The sequence below is a fragment of the Triturus cristatus genome, chromosome 9, assembly GCF_964204655.1.
Source record: "Triturus cristatus chromosome 9, aTriCri1.1, whole genome shotgun sequence".
Lineage (NCBI taxonomy): Eukaryota > Metazoa > Chordata > Amphibia > Caudata > Salamandridae > Triturus > Triturus cristatus.
Window position 1 is genome coordinate 145,215,244 of NC_140592.1, and position 27,347 is coordinate 145,242,590.

Here is a 27,347-nt window from a genome sequence, read left to right on the forward strand (position 1 = left end):
AGAAAGAACTGACGTCAGCGTGCATGGGTGGCGCCTAAGTAGTCTACGTGACGCCATCTCGCCGCATACGACGCCAGCGACTGACGCGGAGCCGCGCGACGCCACCTACCGACGCGCAGGGGTACTGCTGACGAAAAACTTTCTGGATCCAGTCTGACGCCTGGGGATATTCTAAGGTAAGGAATCTATCACTAACGTGTCTCTTTCAGATATGTATGTTATTGTGACTCTGCAATATATGAATACTAACGATGCAAAAGGGCTAGCATAGCGGTTTCGCTTTTTCAGGTCACCGTCAGTACACTGACAATGTTTCTAGTAGTTCTTTAGATATTATGCAAACTTGAGTACACACGTTCTACATAATACAATTCTGGGACTGAATGCAAACACAACAACATTACAGTTATTGGCCAAGCACACCCTAAGGTACGTGTAAAGTGGGATGTTGAGCACAAAGCTGATCATTTGCTGGGCAGGAGAACATGCTGAAAATGTGGAATTTCTGCTTTTGTAAGGACCTTCACACAAAACTGATAGCTGCTAGCTGTACTGGGAGCCTGAATATTTGTTTCTCCAACTCTCCAGTGCTAGAGACATCTGACATGCACAGGAGCTTCAACCACCACATGCATATAAACGCTCTAATATGCTTTTGGATATGTACAAAACAAGTCAAATTAATATTTTTTTGGAAAGCAACCATACATCTTTGGCCCTGAATAACATCCAGTAAGTACTGGGTGTGTTAACAACATCACCCTTCATTACATGCCAGACTTTATGCTTTAAAACAGTATCTCCCCTATGTATACACACTCACACATACACAGACACATACAATTCTACTGAATCCTAACAAGGATAACCAACAGTTTGCCTTTCACATCTCTGATTTCCTGTAGCTAACAAATAATGTACTGACCCAAAGAGTAAATGAGGTTGAGTGGTAGTGGACAGCATTCAACTTCAAGCTGCAATGTGTGTGATGCCTACCATATAACAGAGGAGCTATACTCTTGCCACTGGTCCATAAGTAATATATGTACCAACATCACCTTATTACGTGGTTATCCCAAACCCAGTAAAAACGGGTTGTCTTCTGAAACCCTGCTTTACTGGGGACTCTGGCGCACAGCCATGGTCAAATATGTACCTAAATGTGCCTCTCAGGAGTGCTATAATCACATACTTGAACCCAGCCAGTAGCATTCCTGTCGGTATCCTGAACTATAACAGGCAGAGGGGAGATACACATACACATTGCTCACAATCGCCACCTCTTTAAGTGCATATAATAATCCAATCGTAATTTAACCTTTCACCTCCCACTTAGATCGGGGACCTTACATTTCTGTTAATAACCTGCACAGAAGAGATAGGATGTATTAAAATAGACTAAGGACTCACATCTTCTATCAAATGTGATATTGTCCTATGTGGCCCTTTTCCTAGCTCACTTATACACTGCTACTTGCATTCTGTAAAACAAGATGAAAACATCTAAAAATGTAGGTCATATTAAAAGGCACACTGTGGTCTATCCAATGTATCAATCTCTTACCATTACCGCATAATTCCAGCAAAAACACGAATACAATGAATGTCCCTACTTTAAAGGCACTTACTCTCCTGGCACAAAATGCACTGCAAGTTACTTTGTCTCTCTAGAAGAACTTTGCTGGTTCTCTGTTATAATTCAGATTGGAGGTTACTCCCTGAGCTATTACCATTCTTCTTGGTAATTGAACCAGCCCTTTAAACATACACTCATTTATTTTCTTTGCTCACTCTGAGAGAAGGTATTGAACTTATGAACAGCTTGATCTAGGAGTCTGTTTCTGCTATTCCTGAGTCAGTATATCTTGAGCCTTGCCATTGAAGCTTGTGCAGCTTAACAATGTGTTGCTTTCTTAGATTATGCGTACTTCATTGAAATTTGTGCACCGAACATATGTCTTCTTCATTTGTGATTATTAGCAAAAAATAAACAAATACATGGATTATGAATATCAACAAAGAGTGAACCACAAAAGTAATACCTGCCCATATCACTGTACGACACTCTAAGAACAAATGAGCCTGATGCACAAAGCTGTTTTACGGTTGAAAAACATGGAGATTCAGATTTTGTCATTGCAAAAATGCTTTTTATAAATGTACTAATCCCATTTTAGGAATCAGAAAACGTTTACTGACTCCTAAAATGAAACTGAAACCCCCATACCGATTCTGTGTTTGTAAGGTGCATGTTGTAGGTGTACCTTCCAAATACTGAATCGTTATGAAATGTAACAATGTTTTGTGATCAAAATCCAGTCACAAAACATTGAAAAGTTACCAACTCCCAAGAAGGAGTGGTAACCCATCTACAAATGTCGAGGGGTCCCTTTTGTGAATGGTAAAAACAAAATGTTGGCAAAAAAGAAAAACATATTTTTAAATTTAGCACCATTTCTCTTTGAAAAATTGGCTCATTTAAAAAAAAATACTTTCTTGAAAAGTGGCCAGGGAGGATGAAACTGCTCATTACCCGGTCATAACTCTGAGTGGCTACACATGCTCTGCACAAGAGGAGACAAGTTTCTCACTCTGTGGGGGCACTTTGGGATTGTTTAAAGCAGGGCACATATGATCTGCTTCAAAAGGGGGAAGGGTTACCCATCGGAACCCCAAGTGCTGGTCCTTAGGTTCTGGGACCCTTGAGTGGGTCAACGTGTACTTCTGCTAACATCCTGAAATAAATGGGACTTAAAAATGTTTTGGCTTCAAAGACCTCTGGAGGACCGGGACAAACCTCCCAAGTTAATCTGACCAAGATGCATAGCTGTTGGGCTAAAGACTCAGGTGTCTCCTGCTCTGAACTTTTCCATAGCAGAAAATCTGTATCAGCTTGGCCCCACGGAGAAGGTATTGGCCTTATGGAGCCCTCTTTGACTACAGTCTTCAGTCTTACCCCACTGAAGGAATATGAGCGACAAAAAAGTGACTATGTCAACATAGAAAACATGACCAGGCAAGGGTGCCAAAAGTATTTGGCCTGTGAGAGGAATTCCCTGGGCCCAAATTTTGAATTTTCTCACTAAAACTAATGACTTTACTAGGACCTCCTCCAAAGCTTATTCGATGTCGTGGAGCTCTTCTCAGATAAAGCCTATTTCCTTGTTCCCGTGAAGGATTTTTATTTGCTGACAAAGACTATGGGCCTTTTTTAGGTCGAGCCTAGCACAGCGCGCATGCACTGTCTAGGAGAGGGACTTTTGGAATCACTCCAGACAACCAGAAAGCTTTCAGAAAGCTCGTGCGTCTGGTTGTCAAATTCTATTGGCCTTTGCGTGTGGCTTTCAAAAAATGAATGCACGCAATTGGCCAAAGGCGAGTGCATGTCTCACCTCTGCTTAAAATGTTCACTCCCATGGCGTTTTGCTCTCAGGAGCAAACAGGCTGGCAGCTACATTCCTCATTGGACACGTGCTTTCGCTTTTGCTTGTTATCTGATAAAGCAATTTATTGCCTTTCCGAACGCTGCCGCCCTTGCTTAACCTAGTATCCTGTTACTAATTGATTTTAACGCGCCGCCCTTAACATGCGACTGATTCTTCTCCAGACCTTCAGGCATCTCTTGTTCTCTTGGTTATTACGCTTAGAACTGCCCCAGCTGAGGATTGCTTCACCTAGCGAGGCATTGTGAAAGACCACCGAGAACTTCCTTCAAATGTGTGTGTTTTTTGCATTTCAATTGTAAACTGTTGAAACTGTCTGAAAGAGCACCAAGGCCGAGCATGCGCACTTTCCTCGAAGTGTGTTTGTTTTTTGGTCAGTACGACTGCAGCAGCCGCTTCAACTTCGCGCTTTTTCTCTAAGGTTATTATGCTTAAAACTGCCCCAGCTGAGGGTTGCTTCACCTAGCGAGGCATTGTGAAAGACCACCGAGCGCTTCCTTCAAATGTGTGTGTTTTTTGGTGAAGGATCATCTCGTGGTATATAAGGCATTGTGAATGAGTACCAAGCACTCCCTTAAATGTGTGTGTTTTCGGGGGCACGATGAGCTTGGCACCCGCTTCACAGACACCGTACATCAACTGTGTTTTTAATCTCTTCTGCGTGTACCAGCCACTTTGTTTGCCGTGCTTGTTTACATTTAAAATGCGACTTTACTCTTTCACATGGTTCAAGTGGCATCCGCCTGATGGTTGCTGCTCATCATTTTACACTTCAGCAGTGCGACATTGTGAACAAGCACTTCCCTTCACAGTGTGTGTATATTTGGGGGCTTGATGAACATAGACACCATGCATCATCTGTGTTTCATTACTGTGGATGGTCGGACATTGTGGTTTTGATTTAGGCATGTTCTTGTGAGCTGGTGGTTGAGTATTTCCGAATGTGTAACACTTTCATGCAATTAAACATGCAGCGAGCACGAGTACTTCCCTCAAAGTGCGTTTGTTTTTTGGAGCACAATGACTGCAGCAGACGCTTTAACATAGCGCTTCATCTCCTGGATAAAGTTTTAAACTGCATCGGCCGTAGTTGCTGGCTTAGCAAGGCATAGTTGTAAAAATTTGTTAAAAGTAAAAGATGCGGGAGAGGAACAAACAATGCATCTTTGAGACCCTTCTGAGGGTTGGATACTGAAACAACAGCATGCTGGCAATCTTGCACTTTTCCTTCTATGCAATCCAGAGTTCAGTACATCAGGTTTTTACAAGATGCTGTTTCCTGGTGTGCTAGTGCAGTGGAAATGTATACTGTTTAAGTTACACAGAAACATAGAGATGTGCCTTTCTTGCTAGTGCTGTAGACATTTAGTTTTGGGTTCTTGTTCTTGTCTCGGTTGCTGGTTTCACATCCTGTGTTTTGTGACGACAAAAAATGCAGCTAGTAAAGGAGATAACAGCCATGCTAATCTTTTGGCTCAACTGTTCAATATGGAACATTTAAAAAAAATGAAAAAAAATATTTTTTTCTTTCCTAGGCCATATGTAACACAATGCTGGTACCGGTTTTGACAAAGAAGGGGAAAGACTCTGAGAAATGAATTAAAACTACTATATGTTAAAAAAAAAAAGGCTGCATCAATCTTCTTCACAGGTCGCAAAGGAAGTGTGCCCAGAAATGGATTTTGAATTATTACACATGATAACTTGCTGATATACAGTTTTGTTGAATTTTAAAATATTTAAAGGTAAGCAATAAACAATGAAAACATATGGGCATGTTACTTTGTTGCTTGTGAAACTGAATTTGTTTCTTGGGGTTCAGTTTTGGGCCCAGTTGCTGCTTTAACATCCAAGGTTATATTTAGGTTAACTCTACTGATTTAAGCATAATACAAACACAAGTAACATGTTTGTGTGGCACAATAGCACAAATTATATTACTTGGAAATGGACAACTATGTGGGAAATACACAGGCACTACCTAAGCAACCACGCAGCACCCCCACCTCAACATAACTCAGCACCACCTCAGCATAACTCAACACCTCCTCCTCATCACTCAGCACCCCCTCAGCATCACTTGGCATCACTCGGCACCACCTCAACATCACTCCTTACCACCTAAGTATCATTCAGCATAACCCATGTATCACCTCTGCAACAGCGCAACTTAACCTCAGCACCATCACAGCATCACTAAGCACCATCTCAATCTGCTCTCAGAATATGGCATCCATTCATTGTCGCCTACTGTCCGTCCACTGCTTACATTAGAATTAAATAACTAGTTCCCAAAGTCGAAAACTCCCATTAAATATGTCCCCACACCATAGCAAAATAAAATATAACAAACAAGCATTACAACAATCGGCAAAACCAAACGTTCTAGCTAAACACTTATAAGAACTCAAAGGCGAGACCTATTGGCTATGTCAATGCTTGTTATATCTTGGCGGTAAGCATACTCCATCGCAATGGCAATGAAGTATGCTTACCTCCAAGATAATGGTCTGCCCACCTGAACGGACCATAGGTTTGGCTATGGAGGTGACTACTCTGTCTCTGCCATAGTCAGACCTCTCCGATGTCCAGACGAAGTAAGGGTCGTCAGAGAAATGACTATATGTCCGCCTACCAAATTAGGATGGGCAGACATATAGCCATTTTTTTTTACTATCCATCACGGACAAGCAAACCAATGCTGTAAAGACTGTAAAAAAGGAATAATGCGCCCCCCGCGATTAGAGAAGACTCCTAGGGAGGTATTTGCTTTTTTATTTTCAAAAAGAAAATCAGTTTCAGGATTTCTTCTTGAAAATAAAAAGAAAACTGAGCTTTGTAAATGACAGCCAGCTTTGTAGTCATTTATTAAATAAGGCCGGTGGTTCCTCCAACAGGTAGACATAGTAATCTATTCCATCCTCCTGAAAGAAATACTGGCATTCCACTGAAATATAAATCGGGCCCTAAGTCCCAAGGTAATACCTCAGACGAGCCCGAACCTTGTTGGGGTACCTGTCCCATGCTTCATCATGGTTGGCCTCAAATCGCACCTAAGTCTAATCTACTGTGACCCACACTGGCGTGTAACACTTTTTGGAGCTATTTTTATTGAAAAAAATATTAAAATCAGATCTCCGGTTATCCTCATTAGATTTCTGTAGTTTTGGTGTCTTTTTGTTAATTAAACAATTGTCTATATTCATAAATTGGAATGTGTTTTTTTGTGTTGTGTTTTTGTCTTTTTAAATGATTTGATACTTTTTGTTAAATTTAGCCTGTCTGCTACCAGTTTTTGAGCTCAGGTTTAAATTAATGAAATGTTTACACTACCTAGCAGCTCCCATCCACCCCAACCAATAATTAACTTTCTTACAGTGAGTGGGCTATAATGGAATTTCAGATATTACTTTAAACATATGTAATGCTGCTATGAAAAAAAACAAAAAAGTATTGGTTTTTGATGTTATACTACATCCAACTTCTAGGAACACAACCCCTACTACCCCACGGCTTGGCCTTCGGCCAGGCACTGTATTCATACTGATGGCAATGGTCAAGCCCACCTATTGCCAAGGCCTGAATGAACTCCTTGGTCTAAACTGCATACTGTAGATGGCCATGCATATTTGCACTGCAAATTGTTTCGTTTTTTTAACATTCAACTTGAAGATTTGCAAAACAAATATATATAGAAATTAAGGAATAATGTAAAACTTGCTGTGAATTTGCGTATCAACAGACTGAAATTTGAATGTTCTAATTCCATAAGTAACAAAATCGTTTTTTTGTCTTTTTGAGAGCAGTAACTGCACCACATGGATGCTCCAGTACCGAGAGAATGATCCCTCAGTCCCCTTACTCCTTTGCTGTCACTTATTTTCAGTTGCTAACAGACATTTAGAATATTTAGGCCCTCAAATCCTCCAAGGATCAGTAAATCCCACATGGACGAAAACAAAAATACTCCATCTCCCAGTAGGGTTTATTTATTTATTTTTCAAATGTATTATTCCTTGAGGATTTGAGAACAAGAGTCCTCAAAGGATATTAAAATTAATGGTGACAATGTCTCTAAAATGAGCCATTTGAAGCAAACTGCCACCTCTTTCAAACACTTAAGTTCTAAAAAAATCCCTGAAAGGATTTTCAACAATCCAAGCTAAAAGAAAGAGAGAGAGAAACAGAAAAAGAGGGAGAGAAAAACTTAGATGAGAGGAAGAGAAAATACTGCACCAATTAAACATTGTATTTGCCCTTTTGCAAGGTGAACAATTAAAAACTGGGGAAAAAGGAAACACAACTTGCTGATATATTTTTTGAAACAGTTTGTCTGTAGACCACTTTGTCTCTCCATCAATTCCTTAGGTTTTAACACTTTAGCCGACAGTACAGTAATCACTTTTTTCATAACAAGCCTAGTATGTGAATATGCCAGATCTATAATTTTCGTACCTGTTTTTTTGTCCACGATCGAAATGCGGCATTAAGAACTTTTGCTCCTTGAAGCAGGTGAGGTGCAGGTTGCTTACCAGATTTGTGCAAAGCTACATAAAGAAAAGAGCCAGTTAAATGGACAACTCTTCAGCAACAACAATTCTTTTCTTGCAGAATAAGATACTAAATATATTGAGGTAAAATATTTTCAAATGTACTTAACAGGTTCAGCAATACAATAAGAGAGGACATCCATACGTAGAATGTTTCACTCGTTATCACCGTAGAAGCTTCTTAGCTGTATTTTAAGGTACTTCGTTTTCATTTGCTTGGATAAAATTTAGTAAGGGGTAACTCCAGCTTTCAGAAACATTAAAGAATCTGATTATCGTAGTCTAAAAGAGGGTACTGAATAGCCAGGATGTCTTTCAAGCATAAAGAGTAAATTAAGAGCCCCCCTGCAAGCTTCTGAGGTGCATGTGTGGGCTCATTTAGCTAGCTAAGTGTTTTTGCCCTATTTTGATTAGTCAATAGTGAGTTAGCACTGGTTTGATTTTTTACACACCATGATACATTTGATGTAAAATGTACTAGTGACAGCTGTTAAAGCATGCAAATCTCTAATGCAGATTACACTGAAAGAAGCACAACACTGTATGCTCAACTTTGTCACGCGGCATACAGCCTCATCACAAACAAGGATAGGTAACAATGGAATGGCCCTCTACCTTTGAATGTCTCAAGCAGATGTCTTCCCACATACCAACATGCAGTTTCAACGTTTGGAAACTGAGTCAGGCTGACAATTTTCAATCGCCTTTCCACTTCATATGCTCTGTTATACAAAGTAAAACACAATTTAGTGTAATGATCTACATGCAACATAAAGGAGACAATGGTAGTGACGTTACATGAGAAATAGTCCTTGTTAAGAACCCTGGAAAAAAACAATGTAAAAATGCTAATTTCTAGTATCTGGGGTTTTGATATTTAGCTCTACGACTGATTGCGGGGTGAATGCATTTTCAAATAACATTAACAGGAAATTGGTGTATAACTCCATCCATCATCTTTTAAGCAGGGTAGCAGTATAGGTTCCTGCTCAGTAAAACTTCCAGTTTTAAAAATAGATTTTCTTTTTAGTGGTATACATTTAAATGCAGAAGAAGAAAATATTTAATGTAAAAATGCCAAAATCTGAATTCACCTTGTATTTTCAGTGCTTGTTCGCTTATTTTTTTAACGAAAGGTAGAACTTCAAAGATGAAATATACCAAAATGTGCTGGGCATGTTTACTTACAGGAGGAGACCAGCTGGAATTTCAACTCACTAAAGCATAACATTTAGAAAGTCAATATACCGTGCATCCTGTGCACTATTGTTTAAACATAAGCATTACAAAGACATCTGTTACTGCAGAACAGAAAACCCACCTCATTTGCAATTCAGCACTTAGGTGATGTAAAAAATGTCCAGAAAAAGCAAGGCAGTCTACAGGAGTGAGTGTTGCATATATCCAACCTGCAATAAAAGAAATATAAAGTCTAATAAAAAATGATGGTGATGCAATAAATACAAAATTCAAAAGTTAAATATTCTACAAAAACTTTTTAATGGAAATCAAACATTATTAAAAAAATAATTATACAGGCGATGACAAGCACAGCACATTGTCAAAGAAATTAATTCACTGTTAACACTGTAAAATCGTTTGCATATTGAGTGCAAATATATATGCCGAATACAAACACATATTATTTGTTTTATTGTTTAAATGGTCAATGTCACTTTCTCCAAAGCATCCTTTAACTGCTGATTCTTAAAATGCATGATAGCCGAAAATAAAATAAAAAATATTGAGCGCTTAGGTGTTTTAATAAAGTTTTATATTACAATAAGCTGTAAGAGGCTAATAATACAATAAAATATATCCATCAACATGCATACAATTGACAAGTGACAAATCAAGTGTATATGGTAAGTATACATGCACTATTTGGGGCAGGCTCTAAAAGTGTAATTCCACAGTAGAACCTCAATTTATAAAACTAATAACCACCTGAGAGACTGGCACTTGAAACATCTGTCAAGGAGAGAGTATTTAAAACACTGCTATAGAGGTAGTCTTGAATGTTTCAACAACATCAGTATTTAGCATTGATCAACCACTCAACTTCCACAGAAAGATTTACTCTACTCCCATCTCCTTTGGCTGTTCCAAATCCTGATAATAATCCAAAGAAATGTTCCTCACAGCAGTCACTGTCAATGCAAAATAAGGACACAAATATACAATGCCAGCTACTTAAGGTCATTCCCACTCTTGTCCACCTTGATAATAGCGGACAGGGCTACAATGGTGTACCTCAGGTGCTTCGCTGCTCTGTACAAATGTTTGCAATTTTCATTTATAGCCCTGAAGCACTATAGCTTTTGCCTGACTTAAGATGGCATGGAAGCCCTTTATATATAGTGACAATATGTAAGAAAATAATTCGTAGAAGCTCCCCTTTGTGTGACTGTCTAGAGTGAGTGCACAAACAGCCCAACTGTCATCCTAACCCAGACATATATTCCGCAGACAGGCAGGGGCTCAGGATGGTTAAATTAAGAAAATACCAACTTTTTAAAAGTGTTTTAAAGAAAGAGCACTCCTCTAGCGCTCCCACTGTCGCACTGCAAGAACTGGGAATCGATCCCGCCAATATATTTCATTTATCCAAGTCCTCCAGTATAAACTTATTATCAAAGTGACTCTGTTTTATCCAATCCTAAATCCATATGTCATTGTTCTTTCATCACGACGGAGAAGGTATGATTGAATCTGCAATCTTTATTGACACCTTCAAATACCAGCTGTACACCAATCCAGGCTTTATACACAGGTACGTGCAAATCAATCACGTTTTGAAGTTGACACGCTGTATGAATACCCAAAGCATTTCGAGCCTTCTTGGCTCTTCGTCAGGGGTTGCTAGGACAAATGCAATAAACAGCTCAATCACATTTATGAACAATATTTTAAAAAGTGTCATTTTCAGACCTGCAATTAAAAAAACAGCTCCACTAAAAGATGTGTTTTTAAATTGTGGGTCCAGAGACACCAAACTCCAATTTTCTATCAGCTCTCAATTGGCAGATACACCTGTAAGATGTAACAAGGTAGCTGCAATGCTAACCTATGAAAGAGATAGGCCTTGCTGTAGTGAAAAACGAAATTAGCAGTATTTCACTACCAGGGCACGTAAAACACAACAGTACATGTCCTACCTTTTAAATACACTGCACCCTGCCCAGGGAGCGACATTGGGCCTACCTTAGGGATGCCTTGCATGTAATAAATAAAAAGGTTTGGGCCTGGCAAGTAGGTGCACTTCCCAGCTCAAAACTGCAGTTTAAAACAGTACGCACAGACACTGCAGTGGCAGGTTTGAGACATATTTGCAGCGCTACTCTTGTGGGTGGCACAATCATTGCTGCAGGCCCACGGCACACACAGTGCACCATACTAGGGACTGACTAGTATATCAAATATGTCAATCATGGAGAAACCAATACCATTACCTTTTAGACAGAGCACTTGCCAGCAGGGGTAAAGTGCCCAGAGTTCTAAACCCAGCAAAAGCTAAATGCAGCACATAGTCAAAAAGGTCAGAGGCAAAAAGACAAGGGAAACCATGCCAAAAAATGCCAGTTCTAACAGTCTCCAAAACAATTGCTTTTTAAAGGAAACATATTCTTCATTTTCTCTATTATTATCACAAAACAAATTCTTATCACAAAACAAATTCAGGAGGAAAGAACGTCTGTAGTTTAGAAGGCAACTGAGAATCTAAGAATTACTGACTGGATTAAATGGCCATTTTAAATAGCAACAGGCACAGTTTCATTAGTTATGGGCTGCTTTTGGAGAGCACAGACTGCGACAGTGACACAACAATTCCCCCATAGCCCAATTCTAGGCGAGGCCTCCTGTATTTTGGGACTGGTTTGAAAAAAATGTCATGGGTTGGTTTTAATTTCTAGTCCAGCCCTGGATGTGACCACTGTCTTTTTTTATTACATCTTGTGCCTGGCCAGAGTGGTTGCAGGGAAAAGCAGGTCCTTTTGAGAATGAAGGGTAAATACAAATACAAGTCCTAGATATGTCCATATATCTTCCACAACCACATGAGGGCCCCTCCAGAGGAGTGCCTGCATATTTCAATTTTTGAACATCTTCACCATTGGAGATTTTGTTGTTCCAATCCCACAACACCTTTATACAGTTTAATAAATAGTCTGCTCCAGTGGTTTTAGAGCTTTTGACTTCTTTGGCACCTAACTCACTACTGGAAGCTGCTTGAATGGTAAATAACGTTGCAATACAAAGAACATTAAGTTAAAACAATTCTGCATATGATATTAAAGAATATTTCATAATTTATATGTTTTTTAAAAACCAATATTCCAACTGAGAAGAAGTTCTCCTGACCAGGCTGTTTTTGATTCAGCAGATGCTGTTAAGGGTTGAAGGTACTTAGCTCTAGTCCACTGCTTCCCGTCACTTCTTATACCAGAATTCAAAAAGATGCTTCTACATGCAAAAAGTGCTTAAGACTTTAATAAAATGCTTTAGTACCAGGACTGGTGTGAATAAAAGGAAACTGCCCTCTTCTAGCTCCCATGATAGGATTGCAATTGTTCCCGGGTACTATCCTAAGATTGATTCATGACTATTGTGCAGGCATTTTCTTTTCCACTATCCTCAGGAACTTCACTAGACAGCAGTTGAACTGTGGGTCGTTTTAGCAGTTGTTTTTGTTCTTCCAACAGTTCTTCACATGTACATAGCAGGTCCAGCAGATCTTCTGGTGCTGAGCCGTATAAGAAACAGGTAGAGCCCACTTTTTCCTTTAGCCAGTGCGGGAAGTGCTTATACAGGGTAGCAGACCAAGTCTGTGCTTCAAGAACTTGATTTTAGTGACTTTGGCATAAACCAGGTCAAAATAATTCTGAGCTGCTGGCGCTGAATAGGTGTTCAGAGTCATCCATCCGTGTGACCTTTTCGAGAGAGATGCCTTGCCCTCGATCCACGAAAGATGTTTGACTGTCTCATAGACCAATTTTTTTAATGTGATGTTGTTCGTAGGAGTTTTCCAGAGCTGGTTTAGCCCCAAATTGGTAAGGCTACTCTTTAGGTATTTGCCAGCTGGTGAGTTGGCTTGTTGTTGTAGTTTCTTCCACAGATATTCATTTAGGGTTCCTTGTTCGGATTTCCACACTTTGTTCCATGTGATAATGTACGACCCCAAAGACCAATTCTGTATACCAAACTCTAGCCTGATTTGCGCTGGTGAGGTATATTTGAACAGACCAAGAATAACCCTATATGAAGCTGAAACTGTGTTGTCAAGTGTTTTCGCATCTCTTCCTCCCTGTGCTTCACTGCCATAGGGAATTGTTGGCAGAAGTTTGGCACGTACCACTTGTTTCAAGGACAGGATCGACGGACCATTTAGTTTGCTATTTAGTGCTTTTAAAGAGATTGCCAAGGCAAGGCCTTTCCGTCTGATGATGTTTTTCTGTGCAGTAAAGTAGCCTCCTTTGTCTATCTTCACGTCAAGATATTTATATTCAGATGCGTCCTCAATATGGGTCCTGCCCCAGAACCAAGCTGCAGGTTTTTTCCTGTTTTTGCTGACCGTCATGGTCCTTGTTTTCTCGAGGTTTATGGTTATTCCGTTTGCTTTGGAATAGTCTTGTGTGATGTTCAAAAGGTGTTGGTAGCCTACTTGTGTATGGCTGATCAGGACTATGTCGTCCGCATAGAGGAGGCATGGTAGTGTTAAAACTCATAATCTTGGGGCGTGTGAATTCCCCGCCTGTGCAGTTTCTACGATTTGAACCTCAAAACAACATTCAAAAATACAGGAAAAAATATGCATCAAATAAATAGCCTTTGTCACTATCTGACAGCCTATGTTTTGTGTATGTATTTATATTTTAGCCAAATGATGCGTGAATTTTATCTTTTATGTTAATATGCTATTAATGAATGTATTCATATATTTCCTTTTACTGTCAACTATTTACTGTTCTGTGTCTGCCCTTAGCTTAACCTACCACTTATATTATGATATGCATGAACCCTACTTTTAGGCATGGCGGACCATTTATGTTTTTGTCTATGGTTGGTGCTTGTAGATCATCTCTTGTGAAATTAGGCTTACAGTGGAATGTTTTAATGCTATTTGTTGCATTTTATATGAAATTAATGAATTGTCATTTTGATTACTTTATTGTGCTACTTTAATTGAATATGGTTGAATAAAGTATTTTACTACTACACAAATTATGAACTAGTTTACATAGTTTGGAAACACAAAAATATGCAACTGTCAGCTTTCCAAAATTTAGGGCCTGATTACGATGCCAGTTGGACGGGCTTCCACGGTCCTGTTGGATGTGGTAGGATCGCTGTAGTCTCATCAGAATCGGTCGGACTCACTGCTGGTATACGATGCATGCTGAATGGAGTCCAACCAAGATGGCGGTTAGAGAAAAGCAGCAGCCATAGAACTGTACAGGGAATTTTGACCGCTGTCCGAATTACGATGTGCAAGTCCGACCAGCTGTGTAGAGTCGTCAAAAATGAAGGAAAAGGGGTGACTATTCAGCCGCTTCCCCTTCTCTCCAGTGAACTCGGGTGTGTATTCCTTCCTCCAGGTCCCCCCTACACCTCAGCAGCTGCATCCCGAAGTGGATGGCCCTGTGGGCGGCGGAATCCAGGTAAATCCTCATGTGACATCTATCACCATTGACTGGACTGTGCACTTACCACACTCCAGCAATGGGGTACATGGTACAGAAGGCATGTCCGTACATGTGTCATGCATGTGTGTAAAATGGCACGTTTCCTGTGCATTTGTAACCACGTGCAGCAACATGTCAGTGTCCTAATACGGCAGGCAAAGCTTTCCCGGCCTCGGCGGTTGGAATCGAACCGGGGTCGCAGCAGTCGGACACCCAATCCGTTCAGCACCTCAATCAGGCCCTTGGTTTTATTTCTAAAAGCCAACATGGAATGAAGGGTTATGCTAGACTCTAGCTTATCACTTTTTCTCTTTTACACCAAATGCATTCTCTGCTTTTGTCGGCACACACCAGTGCTTCAACTGAACCGATTAATGGTCCATACTAGATTCCGTTTGCTGCCTTTTTGTGCTGCTACCATGAATTTAAATAAGGATGCCAACTTGATTGTCACCCTCCAATTTCTAAATCCTTCACTTTTACAATGATTTTTAATATGTATGTATACCATTAAACTGCTAACATTAACAGTCAGACTCCCAGAGGTCCGCAGGCCCCAGGTTAAGAACCACTGGTCTACTCAACCAGAAATCAATTATGACATTCACAAACAACAACGTCAGGTGTCTGCATCAAATATTGAGTAAAAATGTCTGTTTTGTTAATATCTCACCTGTTGGAATAAAGAGAGTCTGCCCTTGTTTCACCGAGCACTTGTAACACCGATCCACTTGATCCGCAAAGAACATCTCGCCATGATTTGATGCTGATTGCCAACGTTCGTACAGTGAAATGTTTGCAGAAGCGGGTTTAATCAGATAGAATATTGTTTCACCCTAAATTAGAAAGTTTGCAATTAGGAGAAAGAAAATCAGAATCAAGCACAAACACAAGTGAAGGGTTTTAAATTGCAAGATAAATGGATAATTGATTCAACTTCTTTTGTGCTTTGCGAAACCACTTACTGCTGGCTGTTATTACCCAACTAGCATTGCATTTTGCACTAATCAATCATTTTTACCTCTCCAAAAAAATAAAGCATCATTTTAATAATAATCAATGATGCAAAAACATGAAATCCACAAATGCTTTAAAACAATGCCATTACGTTATACATAGTAATCTGGGTTTCAGGGTGCAACTCAAAATCACATATTCTGCTGGTGAATTAGTTCAAAGATGCAACATAAGCTCAGTGGGTGCTTACATATTTAGCTGTTAGTGTTCCGACTTAACATTAACTACAACAGAAGGCACAATAACGAGATTAAACAAACCCTGCAGTACAAAATGTAACAAAGTGGTACAATAAGTAATACTGTGGTGTCAAGCATTAGTGGTGCCTTCATAGGTTAGAATGTTGTTCTTTGCAATGTGTTCATGGGGCTGCAGAGAGAGAGAACCTCGATGGCAGTTAGTGGTGGTCTCCTAAGCCCTTTACTCTGTTAACCTGTTGCTGGCTAATATCAATAAATATAAGCTACTTCATCATCTTGTGCCTCGACTTCGTCACTTTACATTTCGGTGACTGGCTGGGACTTGGAGCGCCAAAATTGTTGTTGACAAATCCTGTGATTGATTCGTCCTAAGGTACTGTGTTTGTGTGTAAGGGCCCAGGGATCATTTTGTCTTCTTGGATGTTTATAACCTGCAGTTGTGCAGGGGTTAACATTCTGGCTGTCCGCTGTATTTCTTGAAGATTTGGCACCATTATTGAGTGCTTTATGGTGTCGGTGAAGAAATGGCCTCTGCATTAGTCAAAGGTGGCTAAAGCGAGGATTTAATATCTCGTGTGTTTACGAGTGTATACAGGCTGTTGCTTGGCAACGTTTTCACTGACAGCGACCTGAATGAAACTCGTGGAAGAGTTAGTACTGTCTGTGAATTGTATTGAAATAAATATTGTCCAGAATGAGAAAGAAAAATCCATTAGTGACTAATTGTTATCTATAAACATCGATGACGTTACCATGCCCCTCCTTATTGATTCAGGTGCAAGGGATTCCATAATTTCCAATGACAAATACAAGAAGGGTTGGTCACACAAAGTTTTATTACCCCCGGATGTTGAGACTACAGTATTTGAGGGCAGCAAGATAGATTTAGCAGGGTAAGTTTGGAGCAATATTACTTTTGAAAGTAAGGCTGGAGAGAAGTTGGCTTAACGGCTAGGGTGGTCGACCTCGAATCTGGGGAACCGGGTTCGAGTCTCGGCAATGACTCGGAACATCCTGTGATTCTGGCAAATCACTTATTCTCCCGTGCCTAACAAAAATGAATGTGTCCTCATGTAACGCAACTGGTGCTATGTAAAGCGCTCCGATACCGGGTCAAGCTTGCACTATATAAGACTCCGTAAAAAAAAACACAAGGCTATACAAAGGAAGGTCTAAGTAGGCACTGCCACCTCGACAGCAATATTGCTAGTGAAGAAGAAAGCGGTCAGCAGTCTATGTGTAATGCGGCAATTTTGTCTGACCCTGTCTTAAGTGGTGTCTCTTCTGCAGTCTGCCTTGTTTGATCTGCATTTCTGTTGCCTGAGTCCATCCGGCTGCCTGCTTCTCATGGTCTTCCTGTTCTTTTATGTGGCCATGGCTAGAATGTAGTTATTCAGCAAGTTTCTGCATTGCTGCCTCCTGTGACCTATAGGGGAATTACAGACGAGTGTGCCAACAGCTAATGGCATACTAACTCGTTGTTGCCAGCAACTATTTTTTTTGTACAAGCAACATTTTGTTTGTTCGTCAAATCCACAGCGCTAGGCGTACGTTAATAATAGTATATTAGTATAATGTATGCGCTGCTCCATGGCACATGATGTTGGTTGCAGTCTGGTTCGAGTTTTTAGTCAACTGTATTTTTTTTCTCATATGTTGCCAACAATGATTTGCACATTTTGCCAATGTACTGACAACAAGTTTCAAGTCTTCATGGGTGTACCAGTGATTTGCACACTATTCTACAAAATCCTTTGGCTTACATATTAGTTCCGTTGTTATTTTTGTTATTGTTTTGGATGTTGTTTTCATTCTTGGGGATTTTTAATAGTCTTAGCCATCAAAATGCACACTGTCACACCTCCCAGTCTTTTCCTTCAAGAACCTGGTGAACTACCAGTAAAATGGCATATTCGGTTTAGGTCAATCGCCACATATTTGGGTGCTATTGATGGGTTGAATTTCCAAGTAGATAAAAAAAGAACTGTCTAAATTATTATGTGGGTATTGAAGGACTGAATATTTTTGATCACTTGCCTGGATATACGAATATGGATTGTGAGGATATGGATGAGTTTCAATTAGCTGTAAAACAACTCGGCACTTACATTAAAGGAAATATAAATCTAGTGGTACATTGGCATAAGTCTTCTACTCGTGTTCAGGGTCCTAATGAATCCATTGACTCTTATGTGACTGCGTTAAAAGGTTTAGCATGGTACTGTGAGTTTGAAGGGTTTACTTCACAATTGATTCAGGACCAAATTGTTTGCAGGTGCAATTCCCCCAAAATAGAACAAAGATAGTTATCATGCAAGAACCGATCGTTGGATGAAACAATCGATATAGCCAAGAGTATAGAGTCTTCACAAAAGGATGCTAAGCAATTGGAAGGTTACGTCTCAAATAGACCATCGTCAGCTGGTACCCAGTAAAACTCATGGTAAAAACAGTAGAGGTGGTTTGAAGAGCCATGGTGGGGGTGATGTTGAGAATCACAGTAGAGGGGGTACAGTATTAGCTGGTCATCCTAGACTTGTATGTTTTAGGTGTGGTTATACCACACATGTCGAATTATATAAATTGCCCAGCTGTTGCAAATGAGTGCTGGAAATGTAGGAAAATAGGACATTTGGGTAAGGTTTGTAGAGGAATTAAGCAAGTACATGTGAGGAGTGTTCTAGACCAGGAGGGATGTGATGATGATAAAGGGGAAAAGGAGAAACGAGTGAAAGAGTTAGAACTTTCTGTAAATTGTATTGAAATAAATGAATGAGAATGACAAAGAAAAATCAATTAGTTTCTAATTGGTATCTGTAAACATTGATGATGTTACCATGCCCCTCCTTATTGATTCAGGTGCAAGGATTACCATAATTTCCAATGACAAACACAAGAAGGGTTGGTCACACAAAGGTTTGTTACCCCCAGATGTTGTGACTACAGCTTTTGAGAGCAGCAAGATAGATTTAGCAGGGTAAGTTTGGAGCAATATTACTTTTGAAAGTAAGACTATACAAAGGAAGGTCTACGTAGCCTACAAAATCATAAATGTATTAGGATGGGGCCATCAAGCAGAATTCGGAATGGTCATTAAACCTGGTCAAAAGTGACCTTTGTCTTCGATAAATTCTGTAACAGATCAAGGATTATGGATAGACAGATATAAAAATGTGCTTCAAGTAAAAGTGGGTCAAATAAAGGATTAAATTCACACTATTAAGGTTGAGAAGGGAATCAGCCCAGTGAAGCACAGATTACACAATCTTCCGCACAGCATAAGAAGTGAATAGTCAAAAATTCTGAAAAATCTATGAGGAGGATGGTATAAATGAAAAAGTTGATGCCACTTTGTGGTTGTCTCCAATCGTGTTAGCTAAAAAGAAAACTGGTTATTTACATGTATGTGCAGACTCATGATTTCTCCTGCTGTCCACTATGAGGGTAGGGAAGTAAATCAGGGAAGCTTCCCTATAAGGGTGGTGGTGGAGGGGGTTGGTGGGTGTTTGAAGTGAGAGAGATTAAGGAGTGTGGCTTCGAAGCTCTGCAGAAGGTCGGTGCAATTGCTCCAGCTCTCAAAACATCTACTGTTACACAGTGTGGTGTGCCATAATGCATTTGGTGCAACAATTATGCAATGTGTCTTTCACATTATTTTGTATAGAACCACTTTATACAATGCAGCTCAAAATCCATCATTTTTGATTGTTTTAAAACGTATGCATTACAGGATATGCATCAGCGACCTGGTGAAAAAAACTGCTTCCCTGGGTATCAAACAATCCATACAGACCACTCTATGGAAGTCAAAAATGTGCTCTCCACTAGGGAACGCCCTTGACAGAGATCCCTCCCGCCGCAACGTCTGAGAGCAGGAATTTCATGGAAATGGTGAATCAAAAGTGAGTCAAGTAAGTATAAAGAACGTGTGTTACTGCCTAGGGTACTACTCACAATGCACAGCTCCATTCTACATAATATGAGCCAAAATACTTCGTTTTACATATTCATTTACAAACATATTAATCCCTCAATGTTATATTTATTTTGGGTGTGTAATAAAGGAGGTTACAGACACTTACTTTCAAAACATGGTGCCAGGCAGATGCCCCTCCAGATTCTATGTGGAAATCCGTATAGCTATCCTTCACACAGATCAGGCAATACTTAGTTACTTTTGGCTTTGCAAGAAGTGCATCATCCGGCCAATGGTTTTCCACCCATGATAACTTTTTCACAATGTCCGGTGATTCGACGAAACTGGACATTCTTTATTTTTTGCATGGAAGGAGAGCAAAATAGTTACTTAAATCATCATTATTCACAATTAAAATACATTTTATTTAAAAGGTAAATGATTCTGCAGAAGTGATCAAATGTTTCACAATAAATGCCTGTCTCTAATCCAGCAGTACATGAATGTGGCACATTAGCACAATCCAGAAAGAGAAGGTGTTTCGGGAAACAGGCATGTGTTTGAACATTATAAAAGACAAGACAATTCATGAAATGGCACATTCCATTTAAAAAGTAAAAGGGTAAATTAAAATAATGTGCAAATAAAAATATTAATACGACAAACACAATGCGCTGTAAAGGTTGATACTGATTGCTGTACCAGCCATTGGAACACTGGAATGTTGAAAACTGCATTGCAGTGGTTCAGGGCCAATGATGTCTGCTAGAGGCATTCTTCGTTGACATTCCAATGTTTGTCTTTGTTTCTCCCTTTCTAATTTAGAAATCTTCTAACCTTGTTGGGTGAAATGTTCTAATAGCTTTATCACCCTTCTGCCTCAGGCTATACCGGTTCTTTAAGGCCCTCTCTGTTGTTACAGGCCCATGTTGCACTTAGATTCAGGGCCTTTAACAAGTATAGCCCTCTGTAATGGGCTCAAATGCTATATTAGCCCCAAACCACTGTGTTGTCTGCAAAAGAGCTCAACATTCCAATGCTCTCATTTGGCTTACTTTCTCTACCTTGCTTTATGCATTGTTTGTTTTTCCTATGTTCATTGCTTGTAACACATTCTTTATATGAATGTTCTGCAGCGCCATCCAAGTAATCACTCCAATTCTCTGCCAAATGAATGTACCCCATTTCAATGTCTAGCCCTCTGATGCCTGCCAAGACATGGTACATTATACACAAAACCAAAACATGGAGGTGAACAACAGATTAGACTTTATATAAAATAGGACATTATTCCTGTCATGAGAGATTGAGGCGAACACTGTATCACAATATCTCAAGCGGGCTCTCAAAACCAAAAAGAAGTTCAGTTCCACAAAAAAGATGCATCAGAAGGATTGCAAACTTATCTCTACAAATCTGAACGACCACATCCAATCTCAAAAGGGAAGTCTGCCTACTGGTTAGAGTGGCAAGCCAGATAATATCAGGTTTGCTAAAACAATATGAATCATCTGTGTAACAACAAGAAAGCATTGCTGAAATGTGTGAAGTGGTCAACAAACACTGATTGTGATTAGACCTGAAGCAAATGGATGCTGCCTCAGAGAGAAGAATGGCCTTTTTAAAATTTGGGTACGTATCTGTAGGATTGAGCATATAAAATACTACCCCGACATCACAGATTAGATCAGATACTAAAGCCTGGTCTTTGTTACTTTGACTTGAATAACTTCCTGGGTCTGTGCGAGGTAGCATTATTGGTTCCAATAGTATGAAGTTATGAAGAAAATGTCTGAGACTAGGTGGACTTTCAAATATCCATAAGGCAATGCTTGCAGTTCTGGAGGCCTGAATTCTAGACAGGTTCCAAGGGTACTATGCCAAGAAGCATTTACTTGTATATGGCTTTATTTTTGCAGTGAGGAATAAAACAACATATAATGGGTATACATTTAGGATGAATGGCGTTAAGTAGGAAAAAGTTAAAATCGTTGGGTGTTCTTTTCTCAAGGGGCATAAATTAAACGCTATTATTGGGAAGAGCAATTATAGGACATAAAGGGTTAATGGATAATTGGTTAATGGACAATAGGTTAATGTCCATAATGCCGTACTTTATGCAGGAGCATGATGGAGTATGGCAACTGTACCCCCTTGCAAAAGTGCTACTGCGATCAGTAAGGAACTGGGCATAAGGAGCTTCAAGGATGCACCAGCTCTACAATTATTCCTTGTGTGAGTTATAAGAAAAAGCACATTTTTGATGCCCACCGATGGTTCCAAGATGTTAAGAATGATTCACTAAGATAGCAAGGGAATATCCCTTGGGCCAAATAAGTTAAAAGCGCAACGAATGCAGTACAATCGGCATTACAATTTGTTACACCTCATAGGTTCTATCATTATTATAATGCACAAGATTCTGCAACCTCTGTATAAAAACCTGTATCTAATTTCTAAGGTAACTTGTGATGCTCCCAGTCACCTATTATAAAGAAATGACTCCAGGGCTCAACTGTGATAAATGATTACATTTGAGTTCTGATGTTACAATGCCTGTGCAAGCAGCCAAAGAGAAAAGTCAGGTCAGGTCACGAGGTATAATTAAAGCAGCAGTTTAAGGAACGAAACAAAACTTTGCTTTTCTTTCTTCTGCCCTGTTTTTCTAGCTGTATAGTGACAAACACAAAAGAGGTACTTATGGCCATATGTTTATTTTTTGTACTCCTTGGGTAATTACAGAAAAGTTTACATCTTTCTGCATGTTTCTGCACATTCCGAGCTACTGCTTCATTTTCTTTTTTTTTTAAACAAACTTGTATAAAACTGATTCTCAGGTCTTTTTGCAACAAATATCTAATAGCTTTTTTGACATGTTTAATTTTGCACTAGAGATTCTTTTTTATTCTTCATGATTGCAAACAAGCTTTCTCTTTCATATCAAAGGGCTAAGCAAAAAGGATTTAATGATTTGTGGGAAAGGTGACCAAATCACCTTGGCGTTTCATAAAGCTATAATGAAGAAACGTGGCCTTTGGCCTCAAACCTCTATGTGGCCATGGAACTACACAGTAGCTGGAATATCCTTGTAATGTATGGCAGGGGATACATTGCCCCACATATTATGAAGAAGGAAGGCAAAGTGTGCAAAAGGTAATTGAGATACATCTTCAGGAAGCATTATTCTAATTGGAGGATAAAATACTGATGCACAATGCATCATACCGTGAATACAGACACCATTCCCAACACAAACGTTTATTTTGACGATTTAGACTGCTTTGCTGCCTCTTGAGTCTGTTGGATACAATTGTAGGAAATGATGGCAGACATTGTTTATCAGAATGTTTAAATGGAGATTTATTTGTAATCAGTATGGGTGTCTTATAAATAATTTAGAGCACAATGGTTTACACCTCCCTTGAAAGAGAAGGTTAAGACAGCAATTGTTTTGCAGTTTTGTCTATTATCCAAAACTTTAAAAATCTAAAATGTTGTGCCTACGTTGTTAATGTTGACATTGAGTAAATTGAAGAAAGAAGTAACTAGAATGTATTATTGAAATGTATTTACAAAACAAATAGAACTCCTGCCAAGTGATGTTGTAAGAGCTTCATCTAAATAGCTATTGAACTGCTGCACAGATATGTCCTTTTCCTCAAATGTTCATAAAGCTGCATTAATTCATTTGGGCAACCATTGAATTGCTTCTATATAAGTGCTGGAATTATGGGTGAAGAAGACAATTGTGAAAATTTGCAAACTAATTTTATCCTTTATTTATACCATTTTTATAGTTGGTTTTAATAACTGTGTGCAGTGAATGTTGATACAGCTGTTTTTATGCATGTTATATTGGTTTAGCGTGAAATAAAAACTATGATCAAAAATGAAAACTTAGAAAGCAATGCAACATGGACAGTAGGGGTCAACCGACTTGACTAAACCTCAGACAGAGGCTTTCTGTGACAGAATGGACTTTAATTCTATGTGGATGCCTATGTGTGGGATTGGACAAAACCAATCAAAGTAACACCACACAGATAAGATCAGATTTTAGGACCCAGTCTGTGTTCTCTCAGTTGGACCTATCAGATGGAATATTAATGGTTCCAGGCTCGGCGATGGGCCTAATTTATAAATGTGTTGCAGCTAATACTTTGGGCAATATGTGCAAGTGGGGAGGGCAGTGCATGCCCATCGGGGAGCTGAAAGTTCTTTCAAGTTTCTTTGTTGTTTGATTGATAACCCCCATAGTAACAAAATACAAACATTGGGAGAAGATGGCCATGTTATCAAAGTGCAGAAAGGTGGCCAGAAGCTGAATTATATGCAAGGGCAGTCTTTGAACGGCTGCTTAGTGAGAGCGTGAATGGGCCCCGTGAAGTTAAATTAGCCTCTTCTAGCATATTCTGGAATATCCCCTCCCCCCTAAAACCTCCCCACCCCAAAAAAACCTCTCATTAAAAACCAAAAAATGTTGTTTTGCCACCCCTTCCCATTCTCTACAGCGGCCCACCAGCCACCTTCCCCTACATTTCTATTTTGATTACATTAATCATCCTAACACCCTCATCTAACTTCCTCTGAGAATCGTTGCCTTCACCACATTGCTGAGCAGAGTAGAAGCAAGGGTAGACACCATGACAACAGAGGTTTGTCACACTAAGCGGCTCTCTTACGCAGGTCTCTACAGAACCGCAGGAGGCAGGGTAGAGGCTGTTCCCCTCGACCCTGGGGAGAAGCCCAAAAAGAAGGGAAAGGTTGGGAAAATGGTCGTCCATCATACACTTTTCTGCTGCTTTCTTTAAGATTCAAGATAGTCCAGGGGAAGGGGCATGACAGTGCCCATCCTCCCTCTGCATCCTTGGTACCTCAGGAGTACTGGGTAAGATGGCGAAAAAATAGGAGGCAGAAGCTTCTGGTTATGAACTACATCACTGCAGTGACTAACCCGATTAGATTCTCCAATTAATAATGATGGTTTTCGAATGTAGTAGCCTTAAACAACTTGAAACATGGTGAACTCGTCCAATAGTTTATTTATAAAAAAGTGTAGGAATTATTTAAATGTCATATATCCATTATCTACTTTACGCTCTGATAGGGCAGATGTGACATTTCAAACCAATTTCAGTGGACTTGAAAACTAAGTACCAAAAACATTTCTTAGATGAATAAATCTTTAAAAATCAAAAATATTTGCAATCATTATCTTACCTCGTTATAGTGGAAATAAAAGGAACATGGAATCATACAGAAATACAGCCAATCGCACATTTTATTTTTTAATTGCAAGCCCTAATAACCATGTAGTTAGTTCAAGCAGCAAGAGCTGTACATTACAAAATTGTTCTAATTTTCTGAAGGAGATCCAGTTAAGAGAACTCTGTTAAAGTTAAGTAATGGCCTTGAGTGCATCACCACTTAGAAATTAACAATTTATGAATGGCTTCATTTTCGTGTGATCGGTTCTCGCGTCTGTGTAGTGTGGATGCTGTGATTTCATTCATTCTGTGCCTAAAGGAAGGTTTTTAAAGGTCCCTGAAAAAAGTTCTTGTCTAATCATGGGGAAGTGTCAAGTGAACATTTATTTGAAAGCATGACGCCTAGCTCAAACTTCACAATTTCTAAAACCTCAAATGGCCCAATCGTGAAAACAGATATTGAAAAAACACTTAAAGGAAGTGGCTAAGACTTACCTGGTGTCTGAAAATTCTAAGTTGATAACATTGAGAACGCGCTTCCTATTTGTGCTGTAGTAGTAATCAACAAATTCTTTTAACTTCATCTTGCATTCTTTCTGTTTGGTGACGTCGGTGACATCAACAACACGTTCTGGACCTGTCAAAAGAGGTGGAAAGAAGGATATGTATTGATATTTATATAGCGCCAACCTAGCTGAAGCAACCCAGCGCTATACATGATTTGAGGGTTTAGGATAAGATTATGTTCATGAAAAGAGGATTGCACAAATACATTTTACACACATTACATTATACATTATTAGGCAGAGGGAGATTAAATGACTTGCCTAGAATAACACTGACATTGTGTCTGGAAGCCAGGCCCGGATTCAAATCTGGCTCCATATAATTAAGTTACATGGGTGCTATAGGCCCTAGTGCAATCATGCAAATTGGCTCCCATGACCAGTGTTTGGGTAGTAAATTACAGCAATTATTTTAGTTAAGTTGCCACCACCTGGACATTGGGCCCCGGTGCCACTGCACTTGTTGCACATTGACATATGTCCCTGCAGGTTCCAAAGGCGTCTGCTCTATCTGATAGGTCACATCTCCTCACTTGATTTCATTTAGCTGTGTTTATTGAAGCGACTGAATAATTTGCATGACATTTTACACTGGTCAGAGAGCAGAACAAAGTCCAGTAAAGCGCTTATTTCAGTTCAATGCTTCCTTCCTGGGACATGGTTTAGTGAAAAAAAGCATATTTGAAGCTTCCCATCTTTCTCAGAAGTGCAACTTCTGTGCAGCTCCCGCACTTGCTTCTATAGTCGAATCGTTTAGATATCATTATAAATAGTCAATCAGAACTAAAGGGCACAATTAAATAATTCAATACGCACTTAATTTTATAGTCAACATCAGTACTGATGAACAGACTGCCATGAATAAATTAGTGATTTAAAGAGAAGAATCCTGTATAACTCAATCGGTATTGAGCACGCTGAGCAAATGGACACATTTTGTCATTAAACGCTGCTGCAGAGCTTGCGTCTATGGGCAATTAATTTAAAGGATGCTACCAAATTGCAAGATTGCACATAGTCTAAGGCTCTTTAACATAAATCCGTATTATTTAACTTAAATTAGGGAAACTAAAAGGTATTCATTTCACACTCTCAAAAAAGAAGTTTGTACGAATCACATTAACGTTTCTGAGTGATATGTATGTACCATAGCATGGGGAATCACAAGCTACATTTTCACTAATAAATTCAGTATATGGAATGGCCATGGCAGAAGGCACCAGTTCTGTGTGCCATCTGAACTGCTATTCAACACCGCTATTCAAAAACTGGTCTGAGTTGCATGCACTCCAAATATTTGATGAGAAAAGTGCTTAATGTCCAAAAAGTTAAGTGCTAGGCTCCAAGGTATTTCACGAGGGTCCACTGCATCTGGCACAAACCACGTCACTTTAAACCACAGGCTTAAGTCCGAGGCTTCATCATTTTTAAGATATATTAAATGGTTAAATGATACACTAATCAGCTTTGCATAAAATTACACATATACAATATGACCATGTGGTGGATTCTCATGAATAAATGCTGGTGTTTACAAATACGTGCCGGTGCCGAGCACCGAAAAACACCAGCACAAATTAAGCAATGGATGAGAGACAAACGTGCTGGTCTAGAAGTTTACCACCGCGAGCAATAGAAACACGGACAGTAATGTACAAGGAAGGAATTCTCTGATGAGGACAAGTCACAATGACTTGCAGTAGGTAAGTCAACACTGTAAGTGCCAGAATTCGCTTGTACAAGAGATCGTGGTGTGACTACTCTG

General features: G+C 39.5%; 1 protein-coding gene across 2 annotated transcripts in view; it reads right to left on the minus strand.

The window, feature by feature from the left end:
- The window catches only part of PHF2 (PHD finger protein 2), a 499,797-nt gene that overhangs the window by 114,275 nt on the left and 358,175 nt on the right, over positions 1–27,347 (minus strand). For both annotated transcript variants that reach the window (XM_085624580.1, XM_085624579.1), the window contains exons 5-10: positions 25,512–25,653; positions 19,976–20,162; positions 15,350–15,512; positions 9,315–9,402; positions 8,609–8,715; positions 7,899–7,990 (exon numbers count right to left, since the gene is read on the minus strand). In XM_085624580.1, the coding sequence (XP_085480706.1) occupies positions 7,899–7,990; positions 8,609–8,715; positions 9,315–9,402; positions 15,350–15,512; positions 19,976–20,162; positions 25,512–25,653 (779 nt within the window). The remainder of the gene's footprint in view (positions 1–7,898; positions 7,991–8,608; positions 8,716–9,314; positions 9,403–15,349; positions 15,513–19,975; positions 20,163–25,511; positions 25,654–27,347) is intronic.